Source organism: Sinohyriopsis cumingii, chromosome 5, assembly GCF_028554795.1.
Source record: "Sinohyriopsis cumingii isolate HCF-2022 chromosome 5, ASM2855479v2, whole genome shotgun sequence".
Lineage (NCBI taxonomy): Eukaryota > Metazoa > Mollusca > Bivalvia > Unionida > Unionidae > Sinohyriopsis > Sinohyriopsis cumingii.
The window spans coordinates 46,456,820-46,475,367 of NC_142965.1; the positions used below are offsets into that span (position 1 = coordinate 46,456,820).

At 36.2% G+C, this 18,548-nt stretch overlaps 1 protein-coding gene across 1 annotated transcript in view; it reads left to right on the forward strand.

The window, feature by feature from the left end:
• The first annotated feature begins 900 nt into the window (after nt 1–900).
• Nucleotides 901–18,548, forward strand: part of LOC149799077 (uncharacterized) — a 31,648-nt gene continuing 14,000 nt past the window's right edge. The window contains exons 1-4 of the mRNA XM_089958063.1: nt 901–1,017; nt 5,788–5,865; nt 7,607–7,650; nt 8,778–8,855. Coding sequence (XP_089814189.1) covers nt 5,841–5,865; nt 7,607–7,650; nt 8,778–8,855 — 147 coding nt within the window. The 5' untranslated portion in view covers nt 901–1,017; nt 5,788–5,840. The remainder of the gene's footprint in view (nt 1,018–5,787; nt 5,866–7,606; nt 7,651–8,777; nt 8,856–18,548) is intronic.

The window sequence follows — 18,548 nt, forward strand, 5'->3', positions numbered from 1 at the left end:
CCCCAGAAGATCACTTGTGCGTATACAGAGCAAATGGATTGGACATAAGTTTTTCAACTTACCAGTTGACATACATACATAGAATTAGATGAGAGGGATGAAATAATGATAAAGTCAGAGGGATAGTGATTCATGTGGTCTGGAATGTAAAATTGTAAATAACAATCGTGATGGAACAAAAATAATAATCAATTTCTGCATATAAATCTTATAAAACTAGTTCCAGTAATTTACTCCAATCCTGTAATTTCTCTTACATTATAGTATTTTTGTCTCCATTACTGTCCTTTACATCATATTACTGTCCACTGCTCTCCATTACTGTTCATTACTGTCCATTACTGTCCATTACTGTGTTTAGGGAGACCGAAATAGTTGGTGCTGAATGCCTACATGTCCTAGGATTTGAACTCAGCCTATCAATTATTGCTTCAAAATACAATAGGTTCATACATCATGCTCCTGAAGAGGCGCTCTATTTTGTTAAATTCGAATGTCTTCTCGTGTCGTCGTCTAAGCCCCAGCAAGTAACAAATATTTATCTGGTAAGTTACTATCCATCTTATTCGGTAATACATTCAAATTATAGGACTGATCATGGTCGACAGACGCTTTCAAAAGATGACATTACAATGACCGGCCCTTAGCTGGAGAAGCTGATAATAAATTTGATAAATAGCTTTTACATTTAATTTAAAATAAAACATATTGATCATTAATTCTTTTATCTGACTTATTTACGTCAATTTTTACGTACTAGTTGTCGTATTCAATGGATTATTTGAGTTTAATTAAGCAAGGCTGATATCCAAGGCTGATCGCCGTTTCCTGAATGCTATTATACAAGTACTAGCAGCCTGATCTTGTTTTTGTTCTATAAATAGTCCTCTCTTCCAGTACAAAGAGCATACATTGATAACAGTGACTGAATACAGCAGAAATCAGTGTTACTGTTGTAGTAATACATCAACAAAACCTTTATTGGGCTTCGTCTTCGACATCCTGGTTCATTACGCAGTACGTATATTAATTTTCTTTCATTTTCAAATATGCCGATCTTGTATATATGTGATATTACTTTTTCGGAAATAGTTTTCCTTACATTCATCAGATACCAATCCTAAAAAGCAAAATGTATTTGCAAAATGAAATGTATGGGGTAGAATGGGAATTACGTCATTTCGTTTATGTATTACTTTTCTCTCATATCCAGAGAAGCCGAACTTGAATTTATGGGATATTATTTATGCTGCTTACGAATCACCAATTCTTAAAACAAATATGTATTAAGAAAAGGAAATGTACTAATGTCAATTCAAACTCAGCTTCCAGCCATTATTGTTTGCATTTAGAGCTATAAAAAAAAAGTTCAAATCGGTCCACTGAGTTTAATCTTTAAGGATGAGGGGAAAATTTGTTCAAAAAAAAAAAGACCTCATGATATTATCATCACTAGCAACCTGCGAAACGTATTTACGCTGCTAAACAGCGTACCTAGCTTTCGCCCGTAGCTTCTCATAATTTTGTATGGTAGAGGTGCGCGGTATTGCTGGCATAGAGTGGTATTTATATCTGGTTGAACGTAGCACAGTAGATGTTTACTGTACTGGTACTTAGTAGTTTCCATCAGTAAGGAATGTACTGAAATTACCAAGTAAACTCGTTACCAATGTAATGTTATTAAAAACATATTTTCATTTTTCGTGACTAAATAATTGCCAAAATTATTACTTGCTTCCTTACGAAATATTGTTCTGGTCAAGGATTAATTTCAAATATTAGAAATATAATTATATTTATTAACCTTTAAGTTTAATCACATTTGACACGTATTAAATATGCCAACATGGCGGCCGGATGGGATGTTGGGAAAAATATTGGAAGCAAATCGGACTAAAAAGAAGAAGAAGAAAATGTCATTTTTTAATAGCATATGTGTATGGGTTTAATACATGTATTCCTTTGCAAGACCAAGAATCATTCAGGATTTTTTAGCATAGGTGTTCTGTTCTTTTTTAATCGTAATGCCTCAAATGCACTAGATAATTTCTTTTCTGCTGAGTGAGTGTTGTTATGTTTATTCTCTCTCTCTCTCTCTCTCTCTCTCTCTCTCTCTCTCATAAACAGCTACTCCCGGATGTAAGCGTCCCAGTTAAAGCTTCCCTGCATATTTAATAGGCTATTATAGCAATAGTGTAGCATGTAAATTGTAAGCTTCGCTGTGTACACTTCCTATTATAAGGGCTATTGGTAATGCAAAATTCAGAACAGGTGGGCGGGGGATTTTATTCTGATTGTGAAAACATGGCTAAAACTTATGGCAGTATTGATATCCGGGTTGTATCAGTTAAGTATCATGCACCATTATAGAAGTAAGTGTGTGAAAGAATAGCTCATAATAAAAACAAATTTCAAACACTTTTTTATTCACAGACTGATGCAGCGTACAGCAATATGGAGTTGTTCTTGTAGGGTTTAACACCATTTTTCAGCACACGATAGGCTATACATGGCGGCCAGTATTAATGGTGGAGGAAGAACCCGGGAAAACAGCGGAAAGAACCAACGACCCTCGAGAAGCTACTGGCAAGCTTTCTCACATACCCACATTGGCCGAATGCGAGATTCGAACCTTCGCAGACAGAGGTGAGATAGCAGTGATCCGTAACGGAGAGCGCTTTAGACCACTCGGCCACTCTGGGCCCTGCAATATGGAGCATATATGTGATGAAAATAAAATGCCACTGACACTGTTGAATAATCAATTTAGTGGCAAGGAGAAGTGGATTTTGAACAAACTTTGGAGAAATGGAATATTAACTCTTTTTCTGCACACACTGTTTTGCAAATAAAATTGATTCTAGTCAGTACTAAACAACCTTGACAGTATTTCTTAAAACATGGTCCGGAGGTTTATACTGGCCAAAAGCAGCATTTTATGATGACGACAATAACATATTTCTTCATGCATTTTGATATAATTTTAGTCCAAAACATTATCATGTTCCCCAAAATCAAGAGGCAAGAATATTCATATTTTCTGCTCACATGTCTTTCTGAACTTGCTTAACTATATATTGTACAACAGTTGGCAATTAATTTTTTTAATCTTGATTAATTAATCAATTTTTTATTTAAAATTTTTGCCAAAAAATAGGTTCACGGTCAAAGGTACGAATTCTAATATGTTGATCTAGTATATTCCCTTTATGTAGACCTCCATCCACAGTAAACTGCCTAATTGTATCCTGGTTTCTATGGTACTCATGTCTCGGCAAATGACAACACTGTATAATGATAACAACTAAAATATCCAGTCCAGCGTTCACATGTCATACAAAAAGATAACTAGTTATCACAAATACATAAAAATATTACAAAAACACCACTAATATGTAAGCATATTTATACACAGCGTAGAATCCAATATTAGAAATCACATGGGTATATACATGAATAGATGTCAGATTCGCCGTCATTAAACATGTTGCGATATACGTCGTTGAACCTTAACGATTTGTGATAATCGAGACAGACAGCAGAACTTAAACATCTTGTAAAGTATGCAGCTGCTGATATATCTTATCTGATCATCTTGTAACTTCGTTTTTCAGATTTGTGGTTTTCTTAATTTGATTCACAGTCTTGTTTTGTGGGAAGTGCCTTCTCACACACTAGCGGAAACGCATACCACAATTAGAATAGTTCTTATAACTGAAATTAAATTCCATATACATCCCATTTATACATACATTAAAGGTTTATTTAGGATACCTAGCTAATGGCAAGTATTTTTCATTAACGTTGGATTGATATATAGAAGGAAGGAATAATATAACTGTTTGGGGTTAATTCTTAAAGAGGTACATGCCGTGAAAAATGTGATGAACAGAAGTAAAATGTAAAAAAGCAGATCAATTATTTTATAGTATGTATATCAGAAATATTTTTCAATTAATTTTGATAATAACGGTACCAACTATAACACGGAAAATTTGATAGCCATTGGGTTACATGTATGTGTGTAATATGACTGTCAGTCAAGCTACCGGGTTGACTGGCAGAAGACCAGTATGTTAACCACCATTGCTCGGCTTAGTGATATTTACCACGTACATTGTACGTAAAGCCCAGTGTATATGAAAAACATAATGATCCATGGATCTTGATTGGTCTTCATACAACATGATTGTTACAATGCAATAGCTCAATACTATCTCAATGCCTTGATCTATTGCGGGGGGGGGGGGGGGGGGGGGGGGGCAAGTGGCTGAGTGGTCTAAAGGGCTCTCTGTTACGGATCACTGCCATCTCACCTCTGTCTGCATGGATTTGAGTCTCAGATTCAGCCAATGTGGGCATGTGAAAAGCTTGGCAGTAGCTTCTCGTGGGTCGGTGGTTCTTTCCAGGGTTTTCCAGGGTTCTTCGGCCACCATTAATACTGGCCGCCATGTATAGCCTATCATGTACTGAAAATGGCATTAAACCCTGCAACACCAACGACAACATGATCTACTGAGCGTAAAATACAATATCATATTGCCTATTTTAGCTCAAATAAATACACTTTCCGCAAAACAGACCGTCCTTAGACATTTCAATGTTTTTTAAAATTAATATTATCTAACTGTTAACTCAGTACATACTATACATGATATTTGACTATACTAAACCCACCTACCTGTTAAGCCAATTCGCATTACCAACAACCCTTAATCAACACGTTTTGAAATGTCAGCACAATTCTTTGACTGGCTCTCAGCTGTGTCCTATTTAATCATCCACATTTGGGTATAGTTTGTAGATGACACTTTATACAACAGTTAACATACACAGAACGAATTCCTCTACTGTAAGTGTAATTTACTGACCATTTAATTTTAGGGGTGGGGTAGTTGCAATATTCTTTTTTGAGCAGAGATAGTTTTCTTCCTTTATTTCAAGATAATTATTTTTCTTCAACTAATATAATGGAGATAGTATGGTGTCATTTTGATTTAAACCATAGTAAGCTATTTTTGGAAGTTATTTGAGATCCGGAAATGGAAAACAAAATGCAATGTCTCTGCCCCAGAAAATTAAATTGCTGGTCCCCGATATAATTGCAGTATATTGTGGTACATATCGCAGTATATTCAAATATAACGTGGTACAAAATTGTTCAGGGTACACATTTTTACTTAATAGTGACTGGACTCATTTACAAAGGCAATGTATCTTGATAGCACCTGTATCATTGAGTAAATGGTTGAACACTAAACAATTGTTGATAAACTCCCTCAAAAGCATGCAATACGTCCCAAAATCCAAAGTTTTATTTGTGTGTTTAACTGCCTTTTTTATGAAAAGTTGTCAAGGAATGATAATTTTATTAAATACAAATAAGATAAAATAATGTAGATTATATTGCTTAAGGTTATTATCGGTGCAAAGAGGACATTACTAAACTGAGTCATTTTTGCTAGAGTAGTAACACGCAAGAAAAGGTTTTAAAATTATGAAAAAATGTTGAGACGATTTTTAAAATGCAATTAATTTCATAGTGATTTTGTCTGATATGTCTACCTACAGACTCAGTCTATAGCATTCTTACCTTTCATAAACTGAGGACTAAGACGGGATCTCTTACTGATTCGATATGATCTCTTAGAGATTCGATATGATCTCTAAGTGATTCGATATGATCTCTAAGTGATTCGATATGATCTCATTCAGCTATGTTGAAAACTTTTAAAATAACATTACTTAATCTTTCAAAGTAAATGGCATATTACTGTATTTTTACAGATCCATGATTCTAGTCTATTTATTGGAGCAGCTATATTAAAATTTGTACGAGCATGAGTGTCCGGGATAACGTCCTTCGTAAGTACGATGAATTCTGCAACGGGTGTCTAGTGTAACGAATTCTCCCGGTTGCTATAATTTCATGTTAGAAATGCATTCTTAACTGCTTCCTCTTTTGCATAGTTTTTATGTCTTTTTATGCTTTATCTACCAAATGCGCTAAGGAATAAAAGTTAGTAGCTTTCTTTAGAAGAAAACGATATTGGCATCTGCACAAAAGTAATTAAAAAAAGTGTTCATATCGGCTTCAAAACAAAGGCACGCGTTCTTCTGAGTCTATGTCAAGGCCGGGTAATTTAACAATTTCATCTTAAAGTATACAATATGCATTAGAATTACTCATTCAAAATTGGAATTGATTCGGAACACTACTGGTATTCATTCGGAACATTCTATAATTTTGGGCATGTGATATAACTTTTAGGACAACTTGGGATTTAGGTCACAATAATGTATGCTCTTTTAGAATGTTCGCTTTGTATCAAAGAAAAAAATAATTTGTTGGTTTTACTAAACTTGTTTGTTTTCGCTCTTTTCTTTTGCTTAATTTAGGACAATAGAATCATAACAATTATAATATGTACACAGAGATTTAATCTTAAAGTTTGACAATTTTCGTTCACCGAAATATGTACGAGGCAATTGTAGAAATATCGTCAAGATTTGTTGAATAATTTGATTCTGACTTTTCCTGACTGCTAAGTTGGACATTTTGTTTAAATGTTTCTCAAACATGATCTTATCTCTTTATGGTTACATAGGGAGAAGATATCCTCTCCAAGTCACCCAACTCTTCAAAAGGAAAAACAAAATCCCGACTGCAAGCTACCCGAAATCAATGTATAATATTCGTGGCTAGTTTTCCACATGTATATTGTCTGTTATCTACATCTGTATTTTTTTGTAAAATCTTGGTACCTGATTGTGTCTGTGTATAAGTTTTGCTCATAACTGTAAAATGTATTGATCATCTGTAATCAAGATAGCTATAGCTATTATTTGTACACGGGTATACCATTCTATTTTAAGATATTGAGAGTGCAGATTGCGTAAGATCTATAAATAAGTGTTTATGATTGGTAATATTAATAATAAAATCCGTTTACAAGTTTGGGGTAATTCCTCACTGGCTGCTGGTGTCAGGTGCGTTCTCAGAAGAATAAAGGTATTTCCCTTTATATTGGTTTGCTCAAGTGGGTTCTTTGACTGTATGGGGTATTTGCCAAATGTTGCGTAGCTAGAAGGAGAAAAATGCATTTTCACCCCTTTTTTACTTCTCTAATTTTATTTCTTATGTTGTTGTTACATCAGTCTGCAAACGTATTTAATGTAATGTTTGGATATTATTTGAGAGGCAACATTTGTTTAGACTATTAGTTGTAGCTATTAAGTGCTTCTTTTTAGCTAAACTATTATTCTGGGACAAGCGTGAATTATTCAGAGGAGTTCTGTACAATGCCAATTTGACACATGGGGACTGTTGGCAGACCAGTGCATTCGAGGAACTGAACTTCATTCGGAGCATTCTATTCTATTTGACTTGAATATAACTTTATACGATCATTTTGGATTCAGTTCCTAATACTGTTCGTTCCTCTCAAATTTTCATTTTATAATTTTGATAATTAAATTATTTTGTTAAGTTTTACAAAACTTGTTGCTTTTGCTTCTTTCTGTTTCTATAGTAAAACAAACAGTAGGTCCTCAAATTATTTATAGCTTCTCTTTTTTCTCTTTAAAAGCTTTCATCTTTTAATAGGAGCAGAAATGGAAGAGAATCCCAGATTACAGAATGCGATAGTGGTACATCACATAATTCAAGTAGTTAGTTCAGTGGTTGTCATCGTCATTTATGCATTATCGTCGGGATTTTATGCATGGCTATTGATGATTTTCATTTTGGTAAGAAACTACAGTCAGTGTTGTAGCGTCAGTCACATGAATCGCTGTATTTAACTAATGCTACTACTACCACTAGTATTACTACTAGTAGTAGTACTAGTAATATCAGTAGTAGTTGTCCGCTCTGGTGGCCTACATGGTTAGAGCATTCACCTCGGATGCAGGAGGTCGCGGGTTCGAACTCTGACTGACTCATACCAAAAGCTTATAAAAACATTAATAACAGCTGCCTTAATTGGCGCTCAGCGTTATGAGGTTAGTGTTAGGACTGGTCGGCTTGGTGTCAAGATAATGTGACTGGGTGGGACATAATGCCACATGTCTGCTGCATGTTACCCCAGTGCTAGACATCACTGTAAACTGCCGCACTGCAGACATCGTAGCGATATGACTGAATTTTTTTAAAGTTAGGTTAAAAATCCCATCACACACACACACACTATTTCTACCAGCACCACCAAAATAGTGACATATAACACAACCATACCTTCTATTCCAGTAGTCAGCAATTACTACACATTACCGAGATTACTTACCATTATAAGTCATTAACTACCATCATCAATAAAATATAATTACCATCCTCAATGTCATTAATTATCATCATAAGTACAAGCAATTACCATCATAAGTATAATTAATTACCATCATAAGTATCATCCTTCACCATCAATTTACCCATTTTCACTCCATTGATGTTGCCAATTTCAGTGCAACACCACCACCACTACTAATACTGCTACTATTACTATTTCCAATTTGACATTTATTCTGTATTCACACATAATTCTCTAGACGCAAAGTGCAACCTAATTGCATACTATAAACAACTTACAGTGAATAAATTAATGAATGCGTCCAATGTATGTATGTATGTATGTATGTATGTATGTATGTATGTATGTATGTATGAGCTGTTGTATATATCGGTAAACGACTGTAACAAAATTAAATCAGAAGCTGAAATGCAGTTCATAATATCAGTGAGGAATCTAATCAATCTTCAACTTTGTCAATTTTTTTTGTAGGCCTTTGTCCCTATATTTGTGTTCATAATCTTCTGGATTGCATCGAAATGCAATTACAAGGACCTGCGTGCTATTCTTGTAAGTATTCATCTGATCCATGTTAAGTTCCAGTAACGATAGCTATATCCGTTATATAGAATGCATATCCATTCCCCATCATCAATTTTTGAATCCTTGATTTATTGAAATAATCAGAACTGGCCATAAATCCTTCCAAAAAGAATTGATAAAAATTCATTAGTGAATCCATCGCTTCAAGGAATGTTTCTATTACTTATTTTATTCATGGATTCTAAAGCTTCAGCAAATATTATTCTACCCTCTAACATTTTTTCATCTTCTGTCAATTTGTGAACCTCAGATCTTCCAACTGCCTCTTCTAGTTTTATTTGACTTATATTATTATCTTCTGTATTAAATAATGTATCATCTAACCTCTTTGCCTCATTCAAAACTTTCCCTGATTCATCTCTCTTATTCGTTATTGTTTCGTTCATATTATGTCTTTTTATTCCATGTTAAAAATGTTTTGTTATTTAGTCCCCTTTTTCTATTCATTTTCTTTTTGATGCTACTAGATTCATCCCTTTAACTTTGTTTTGTCTATTAAGTTCGAGCCGTATGTTCACATTTTCAATCCAAACTGAAATGTTCAACTTCCTTCAATAGTTTCTTTTTTTATTTTTCTTCATACTTTCTTCTATGAAAGGAATATTCTGAGGTGACAGCGCTGATTTCTTACACAAGGATTTTGAAGACTAATTCATAATCCAAGTTATTATTATTATTATTATTATTATTATTATTTCTTTTTTCTTTCTTTCTTGGTGTTGTTGTATACAATATATTTATTTCGTATCATTTTCTTTACCTTTTCTACATATAAGTGGTCTTTTAGCATCAAATTATTGGATTTCTAGAAATGTTTTCTCTTTTTTAACTGTATAAATTGAACAGTGGGTAAGGGCAGCTGGGACATGTGTGTATTCTTCCTATCAATAAAACTTAGACATTCTTCATTATTAAGAAAAAAATGTAAGTGTGCCATTTTTAACTGGCTTTTCTGAATCCAGATATAGTATGTGATTTTATTCCTCCAGATCCAGTATTCTGTCTGTTGCTTTAGGGTTATTTATTGTTCTGTAGTTATATGCATCTATGTCACTATTTTGAACTAAGTTCCAGTCAGCATAGAGGACAGACGTGGGAATTTTATATTCTTTGATAACCGACTGGCCGCAATAGAAAATATTGGATAATCTTCATTTTCCCAATGCATATTAGTAAGCGATTTTATTCTCAATGTTGTTATCAAGAGCAGTTATACCTAGCATCCTGAAAGCATCTATAAACTTAGAAATCCCTTCTTTGCTTCAATATATGTTTTGATTACTTTTTGTTGTTGTTGTTGTTGTTGTTGTAGGGTTTAACGCCATTTTTCAGCACGCGATTGGCTATACATGGCGGCCAGTATTAATGGTGGAGGAAGAACCCGGGAAAACCCCGGAAAGAACCACCGACCCACGAGAAGCTACTGGCAGGCTTTCTCACATACCCACATTAGCCGAATCCGAGACTCGAACCCAAGCAGACAGAGGTGAGATGGCAGTGATCCGTAACGGAGAGCGCTTTAGACCACTCGGCCACTCGGGGCCCCGATTACTTTTTGTAAACAATGTATCATCATCATCATCATTAGTCTCATGACCTAGTGTTGTCGTCGAGGCACTGTGCTAATGAACATCTGAACAGTTCCCTCCACTTGTCTCGATCATGTGCCAATGCCTGTGTCTCCGCAGACCTTTTCCTGGTCCATGCTGTGATGTTGTCAGTCCACTTGTCTCTCTGTCTACCTCTCCTTCTGCCACCCTGGACGCTGCCCTGTAGGACTGTTGTGGATATACTGTTGGCTCTAGTGACATGGCCATACCGTTTCAGCTTTCTCTTTTTGACGGTGGTGAGGAGGTCCTCATATTGGCCTACTTCGCGTCTGATGGTGTTACGCACTTCTCCATTTGTGATGTGGTCCATGTAAGAGATGCCATGGATGGTTCCGTAGCATCTCATTTCAAGTGACTGGATTCTTCGTTGTAATTCTGCTGTCAGGGTCCATGCCTCACATGCGTACAAAAACACTGAGATGACAAGAGCTCGCAATAGTCTGATTTTAGTTTTCAGACAGATATTTTTGTCTCTCCAGATGGGTCTTAGCTTTGACATAGCTGCCATTGTTTGTACTGCTATTGACAAAATTTCTGCTCTTGATCCCTCTTCAGTGATTATGGAACCAAGATATTTGAACTGGCTCACTGTTTCCAGTTCATCTCCTCTGACTTTAATCTTGGCTGAAATTTGTTGCCACAATTTGTCACCAGCTTTGTCTTCTCAGCACTTATCTCCATGTCAAATCTGGAAGATGTTTCATCCAGGTTCTTCACTAAGGTGGCTAGCTTGTCTTCACTGCCTGTCAGCCCATCAATGTCGTCTGCAAAGTGGAGGTTGGTGATGTTACGCCCGCCAATGCTGACTGTCCCACAGTGGTTTTCCAGGGCTTCACTCATGATGAGCTCTAAGTAGATGTTGAAAAGCGTGGGTGACAGGAGACAGCCTTGACCACTCCCACTGTTGTCTGGAACCAGTCCCCCCACAGAACCGTGGGCAATTACTGCACTGGTAGCCTTGGTGTATAGCTGCTTGATGGTATTGGTTAACCTTTGACCCATGTTATACTTCTTCACTGTGGCCCACAATGCCTCATGCCATACTCTGTCAAAGGCCTTTTTGAAATCTATGAACACATGCTAGATGTCGTGTTGGTGTTGCGAGTAATTTTCGCACAGAACCCTGAGATTGAATATTTGTTCTGTTGTGCTTCTTCCAAGCCGGAACCCGGCCTATTCTTCTGCGATTATTTCTTCTGCTCGTGGTTTCAGTCTGTTCAAGATGATCTTCAACATTAACTTACTAGCAGGGCTGATCAAACTGATAGTTCTGTAATTTTGGCACAGCTGGAGATTGCCTTTTTTGGGAAATGTTATAATCAGTGACTGGGTCCATTGTGTTGGCCATTCACTTGTCTGCCAGATCTTGTTGAAGATTTTTGTTAGTAGCTTTCACTGATTCTCCCACATTCTTGATAAGTTCAGCTGGGATGTTGTCTACACCAGCTGCCTTTCCATTCTTCAGTGCTCTTATTGCTGACTCCACCTCTTCTTTGAGAATAGGGAAGTCATCATCATTTGAGGAGTTAGGAACTTCAAGCACCTCTGGGTCTCCTGTGGATTGATGGTTGTGGAATTGTTTGCAATACTCAGTCCATCTTTCTGCAATGTCACTCGCTTATGTGAGGCATATTCCATTTTTGTCTTGAATGGTACTGACTATTGGCTGTTTCTGTCTGGTGAGGTCTTTCACAATTTGGAATGCCTTTTTACTGTTACTCTGGGACTCCGTGAAGTTAGATAGAAATACCTAGGAGAACACCAAACCGAACATCTGCATATATCATACTATAGTGCAGAGTCTGATAATTCCATAAATGGAGTAGGCTTCCTTGTAAACAAAGTCATCAAGGGATCTGTGCTTGAATGCTGCCCCATATCTAGCAGAATCATTTCCATTCGTCTGAAAGCATCTCCCTTTAATATCACAATTATCCAAGTCTATGCTCCAACTACCGATCATGATGATGAAAAAATAGAGTAGTCTTACAACAAACTACAGGGTATTCTAAACATGGTCAGTAAGACATCTTCATCGTCCAAGAAGACTGGAATGCCAAAGTTGGTAAAGATGCTCTAAAAGACTGGGAAGTACATTATGGACCTTCTTGCAATGAGCTTACCAATGAAAGAGGGAGACGGCTGCTCGAGTTCGCAAGCTACAACAACTAGGTACTAGCCAACACCCTGTGACAACATAAAGCTTCACGATGCCGGACATGGCACTCACCAAATGGAACCCATCACAGCCAGATCGACTACATACTGGTTCAAAACTGTTACCGATCTGGCATCAATAGAGGAAAAACAAGGACATTCCCAGGTGCTCATGTTGGGAGTGATCACGACCTCGTGATCATGAACTTCCGAGTGAGGCTGAAGAAAATTAACAAGCCGAAGAACACAGGCTCAAATTCAACCTTGAACAACTGAAGGACCCTAACATCTGCAGGTCATTCCAAGCCACAATTGGAGGAAAATTTGCTCCACCCCTTGTGATGGATGGTGATGTCAATGAGATGACAGACGCCTTCAACACAGTCATGACAGCAGCTGCCAAGGACATCATTGGCCTCCATCGCCCGAAGTAAAAACCCTGGGTTACAGAAGAGATTCTGAAGTTGTGTGATGCCCGCAGAGACCTCAAAAACACAGACACACAACAGGGGCAGCGGAGTACCGAGAAATAAACAAGAAAATCCGAAAATATGAAATGGAGAACAGTCTGATAAAGAATAACAGCAAAAAGACATTCCAAATTGTGAAACAATTTATGGAACTTGTTTTTGCTTTCAAATTCCAAAACATTGTTTTGCTTTTGGTCCTCTTGCATTTAAAGACAAACTATTAACCATTTTCACAAAAAAAAAGGAAAAAGAATAGCACAGTGATTACAAATAAACCCATACAAGATACATGATATAATTTTCGAAAAAGAATTATACATTGTGAGAGAAAGACGCAAGAAAAAGATTTTAAAATTTTTACACTGAAGAGGCGTGAGAATGAGAATATTAAAGTACTAAAAACAAACCAAAATGTATAGTCTCGGTCTAATTTCATTTCATTTTAGAAAAAGAAGCATAGTGAATTATTATTTTTAAAATAATCCATTTAATAATCCATCTAGGCAATGACTATTATTCATAATATTTGATCTCCACAGGAGATACATTGCAATGCATCAACATGATTCTTATGTAAATGTATACTTAGTTTAGAGTACTTATATAATTTACGCCATTGCTACGAGTTTATGCTTTTAAAATAAGTAACAGCAAAGATCTAAAAGCAACGAGCTTTGTAAAAATCAACAAAAAATTTATTTCCCTAAAATAAAAATTCAAAATATAATAAAAAGCAATTAAATCCCTAATAATCATAGAATCAAACACAAGTCCTAATAATTGAAAGTCCCGAATAATATACAGTAGAAGTCCAAATTAAATCCAAAGCTGAAGGTGATGATTTGTCTCTGCAAACTCGTAGAGTGTTGATTTGTTAACAGTCTTCTGTTGAAACACAGTAATATAATTCCAGGTTTGAATTTACTATAAATTCCACTGAATGTCTCTGTCCAAGAATTTTATCAGAGCACTTTTATAATTCCAGAGAATTTAATCACTTTAATTCAATAACTTGAAAAAATAAATTTCTGTCCAACTGGAACATATAATACTAATTGATTGTGCTAGATATGAAAGCACGAATGAATAATCCTCTCAGTTACAAGATCATATAGTTGTATATATACATACATACATACATATATATATATATATATATATATATATATATATATATATATATATATATATATATATATATATATATACAAGATGTCCACTATCGCTTAACCGGTTTGAAGCAGCTGTTTGTTTTTTAGTGCCGTTTTTGTGATATTTGTGCTTGTTGCCTGTTCTCATCTAAGTTATTGTGTTGGTATGTATTGCCTGTTAAATTCATGCGTGTTTCTTCTCCTTGTTTTGGAAATGAGAACAATTAGACTTTTTCTCAGCAGTCTTGATCCACGTGATACTAACCAGTCAACCCGTTTATACTACGATGGAACCTCATTAATTGCTTTAAATGATCGCACCTTCGCTCTACACACTACATTGTGCTCTAGACTAAACGAACTGGGACTACATTCATCATTACCTAAATGTAAACAGAAGCGAAAAAAGATACGTTGTTTCAAAGCTGGCCGGCGTAGAACAGGAAGAAAAATTCCAGTTATCTCCCTTATTTCGGCTCAACAATTTAAAATAAATTGACCTTTAATTTAGATAATATAATTCAAATCCCTATTAATTCGTCAACCTTTGTGTCAACCATCCAAAATATACCTCTGCGTATTGCATTATTCAATGCCCAGTCAGTAGGACCACCGGAAAAGTGCACAGAAATAGTTAATTTTATCAACGAATATTGACGTCATTTTCTTGACAGAAACATGGATAAAATCATCAGGCGACTAGCCCAAGTGTGCGGATCTATCACCCACTGGCTGCTCCATCATGTCGCTCCCCCGTAATTCTCGCGGAGGTGGAATTGATGTCATCACAAAGAACTCCATGATAAAACGTCCTAACCACACCACAACATTCATTTTCGACCACATATCGTTTGAACTAGTCCAAACCACACTCACACTGGAGCAAAGGTCAATCCATTTATTCTGCCTATACCGCCCTCCTCCTAGCAGAAAACACCAGCTGGCTGACTCTCTCTTTTCGGAGCATTTTCCGAATCTCCTGGACTATTAAAATTCGATAGGTGTCAACCTGATTATTCTTGGAGATTTCAACTTTCACTTTTATTGTCACGGAAACCCAAAATACATTTTAAAAAAACTAATAGATTCCATTCCAGTGAGTTAACCAACCCACCAATAAACATGGTCACATTTTAGACAGGATTCTTCATAGGCCTGATGATAACATTCTACGGTCCTCCCTGGTATCCCATGAACTTGCATCAGATACCTCTGCATTTTATGCCATCCTGACGTATCAGTCCCTATTGTTGACACATCTTAGCTCCTTCCCAGCATATATAGCTGGTTAGAACGTAGAAGTGACACCCTGATTATATCTAAAAGTGTATTTTATTGTGGGTTGACCCTGTCCTCCCATAAATTATCTGTGTATGTTCATTGTATAAAAACAATAATGTTGATTTTGAATTTTGCAGGGTTAATTTCTTTTTTATCATCATATTTGTAAGTTTTTTTAAATCCCATGAAGTCCAAATTGTATATACTTTCCGACCCCGTTAGGACTTTTTGGAGTCCGAGTTCCATAAGTTTGGACTTCCGATTTAGGGTCGTACTATTGTCCCAGTGACATATTAACGTCATGGGCCAAATTCCTCCCCCTTGTTTTCTTTATATTGTTTTCTTATATAGTTGACTTTGCCATAGTTATTTATCCCCTGTTATACATATATTTATTTTGTGCATATATGTACCTATATATGTACATGCATACATATATATACATATATCCTTTTTTTTTTTTTTTTTTTTTTTTGTATTGGCTTATCTATGTCAAATGGTTCCAGTCTTTCTCTTAGGTAAGTAAATAAGAATAATAAAGTGTGTATATATGTTTGTGTGTATGTGTATCTTGTGGGGGGTTGTATTGCGTCTTCGCATATTATATAGATTTTAGCAGGTTGTTGGTTTTTCGTATAGTTCAATTTTGCCACTTTTTAGTGCGTATATCTTAATTCGGTGTAGTTCTCTTTCCCCGTTTGTTAAACAGGGAGATGAGAGCTTTATTAGGTTTTAATTGATGTACCGTGGTACTCTTGTATTTCTAATCATTATGTGGACTTTAGTTTCTTATTTGGCTGGGTCAAATTGTTTATTTTGTAGGTCTTATGTACCTTTGGTAGATCTTAATGTGTTACTCGAGTGTGTATATTATTTGCTCAAAGCTGGTTTCATGACATCTCGCTGAAGAATTTGCCCGGGGTCATTCTTCATGAAATGATCCGTGGGCAAATTGACCTCCTGGCGCTCTATGTCAATTGGGTGTTGAGGCAAACATTTTCCTGCCATCAAGCAGCGGGATGCTCTGTAGTGGGTATTTCTGGGTCTGTCTGGAGGTTTTTCTGCTCGTCCATTAGGCTTGTTCATGTATATATAATTATTTCCTTAGACTTTTAATTTTGAATAAGATGGTTATACGACTGTGGCATAGATTCCAGCATCAGCAACTTTAATAACCGTCTGAGGTGGAACCCCTGCCACATTCATCGTTCATCTAGTAAGTTACGTCCGAAATTTTAATGTTCAGTTAGTACTGTATTATTTCTTTATTAAAGTATAATTCTTATTTTGGTGTTCAATTTTATTTGAATTGTTTATAAAGAAGAGGTTTGCGAATAAATCACGCCCCGTCTTTATTGGATAGATATCTTCATATTGACCTAAATATTTACTAGTTCATATTTATGAAAAGAGAAATATAAGGGAGGGTGAGTCGATGTGAGTCCCTTTTCGGGTGTTAATTATGATTTCTCACATGGCATCCCGCCCTTATTTGTAGATGGATTTTTTGAATTCTGAATATTGATTTGAATTATCACATCTTTTAATTTATTATATGTATTGGTAGGGTCATTTGTTTTGTTGGGTCATATTTGTATTGCTTGGTTTTGATGTGAAGGAGCTCCATGGGGTCTTGTTATCAGTCCCTAACCCTCAACCTTTATCTGCTACTAAGAAAAACCTCCGTGTGATAAACAGAACCTAACTAATGCACGACATCCAAGCTAATCTAACAACTTGCTTACCTCCTACCGCAGAACAACTCGATAACTGCCTGCTATCATTGCTTGACAAACATGCACCAGCTACCAAGTGCAGAGCATCAATGCAAAAGTGTTCTCCATTGTATAGCAGTGTTAGGGAGCAGCTTCACGCTGCTAAGAGACCGCCGTAAAGCTGAGAGGCTTTGGCTTTCCACCAGACTCACTGCTCATAAGCAAATCTATGAAGCCGCTAAGACGAATGTCACAAATATAGTCCATGCAGCGATATCACCACACTACACTACTAAGATAATGGAAAGTTCCAGCTGCATAAGCTCGTCGAGATTACGACAAGCTAATATCAAGGAACAAATCTACACCACTTGCAACTATCTTCTCTACAGTCGACCTTCCGGACATGTTTGCAAATTTCTTCCGTGACGAAGTACAAACCATTAGACATAAGCTTGACACCACAATTTCAATTGAATCATCGTCACCAAACAGTTGGGATACATAATTTGAGCGGCAACCATTAGCAGCATTTGAACCTGTCTCTATGGATTTCGTACGTACAATCCTGATGAAGAGTGCACCAAAGTCATGTCAACTTGATCCAATTCCAACATCACTGCTGCTTGAGTGCTTAGATCCAGTATTGCATTCACTAACTCATGTTATAATAACCTCTCTCTCTCTCATGCGGGGAATTCCCATCATTTTTCAAAACTGCCATTGTAACGCCTCTGCTGAAAAAACGAACACTAGACCATAACGATTTAAAGAACTACCGCCCAGTTTCTAATATCCCATTCATTTAAAAAAAATCTTAGAAAAGGTTGTTCTATCCCAGCTTGTATCTCATCTAATTCAAACAGTCTTTTTAGCAATGTACAATTTGCATATCGCCCTTGCCACAGTACTGAAACTACTCTTATAAAATTAGTTAATGACATTCTCTCTGCGTTTGATAGCGGAAAGATTACGGTCCTCTCCCTCTTGATTTGTAGGCAGCATTTTCAACAATATACCATGAATGATGATATATTACTTCACCGTATCCAGCATGTATTTGGCATTCATGATACATCCTTACTGTGGTTCAAGTCCTACTTGGTGAACATGACACTGATTGTAGCTACAATGGAATACACTCCAGCCCAGTTGATCTATGTTGCCAACCCTCACGAATTTTGTGTGAATTTCAAGACTTTTTCAGCGTTTCACGGATCCACGCTGCAAGCCAAAATTCACGAATTAACCAATCCTCAATTATTTTAAATCTTTA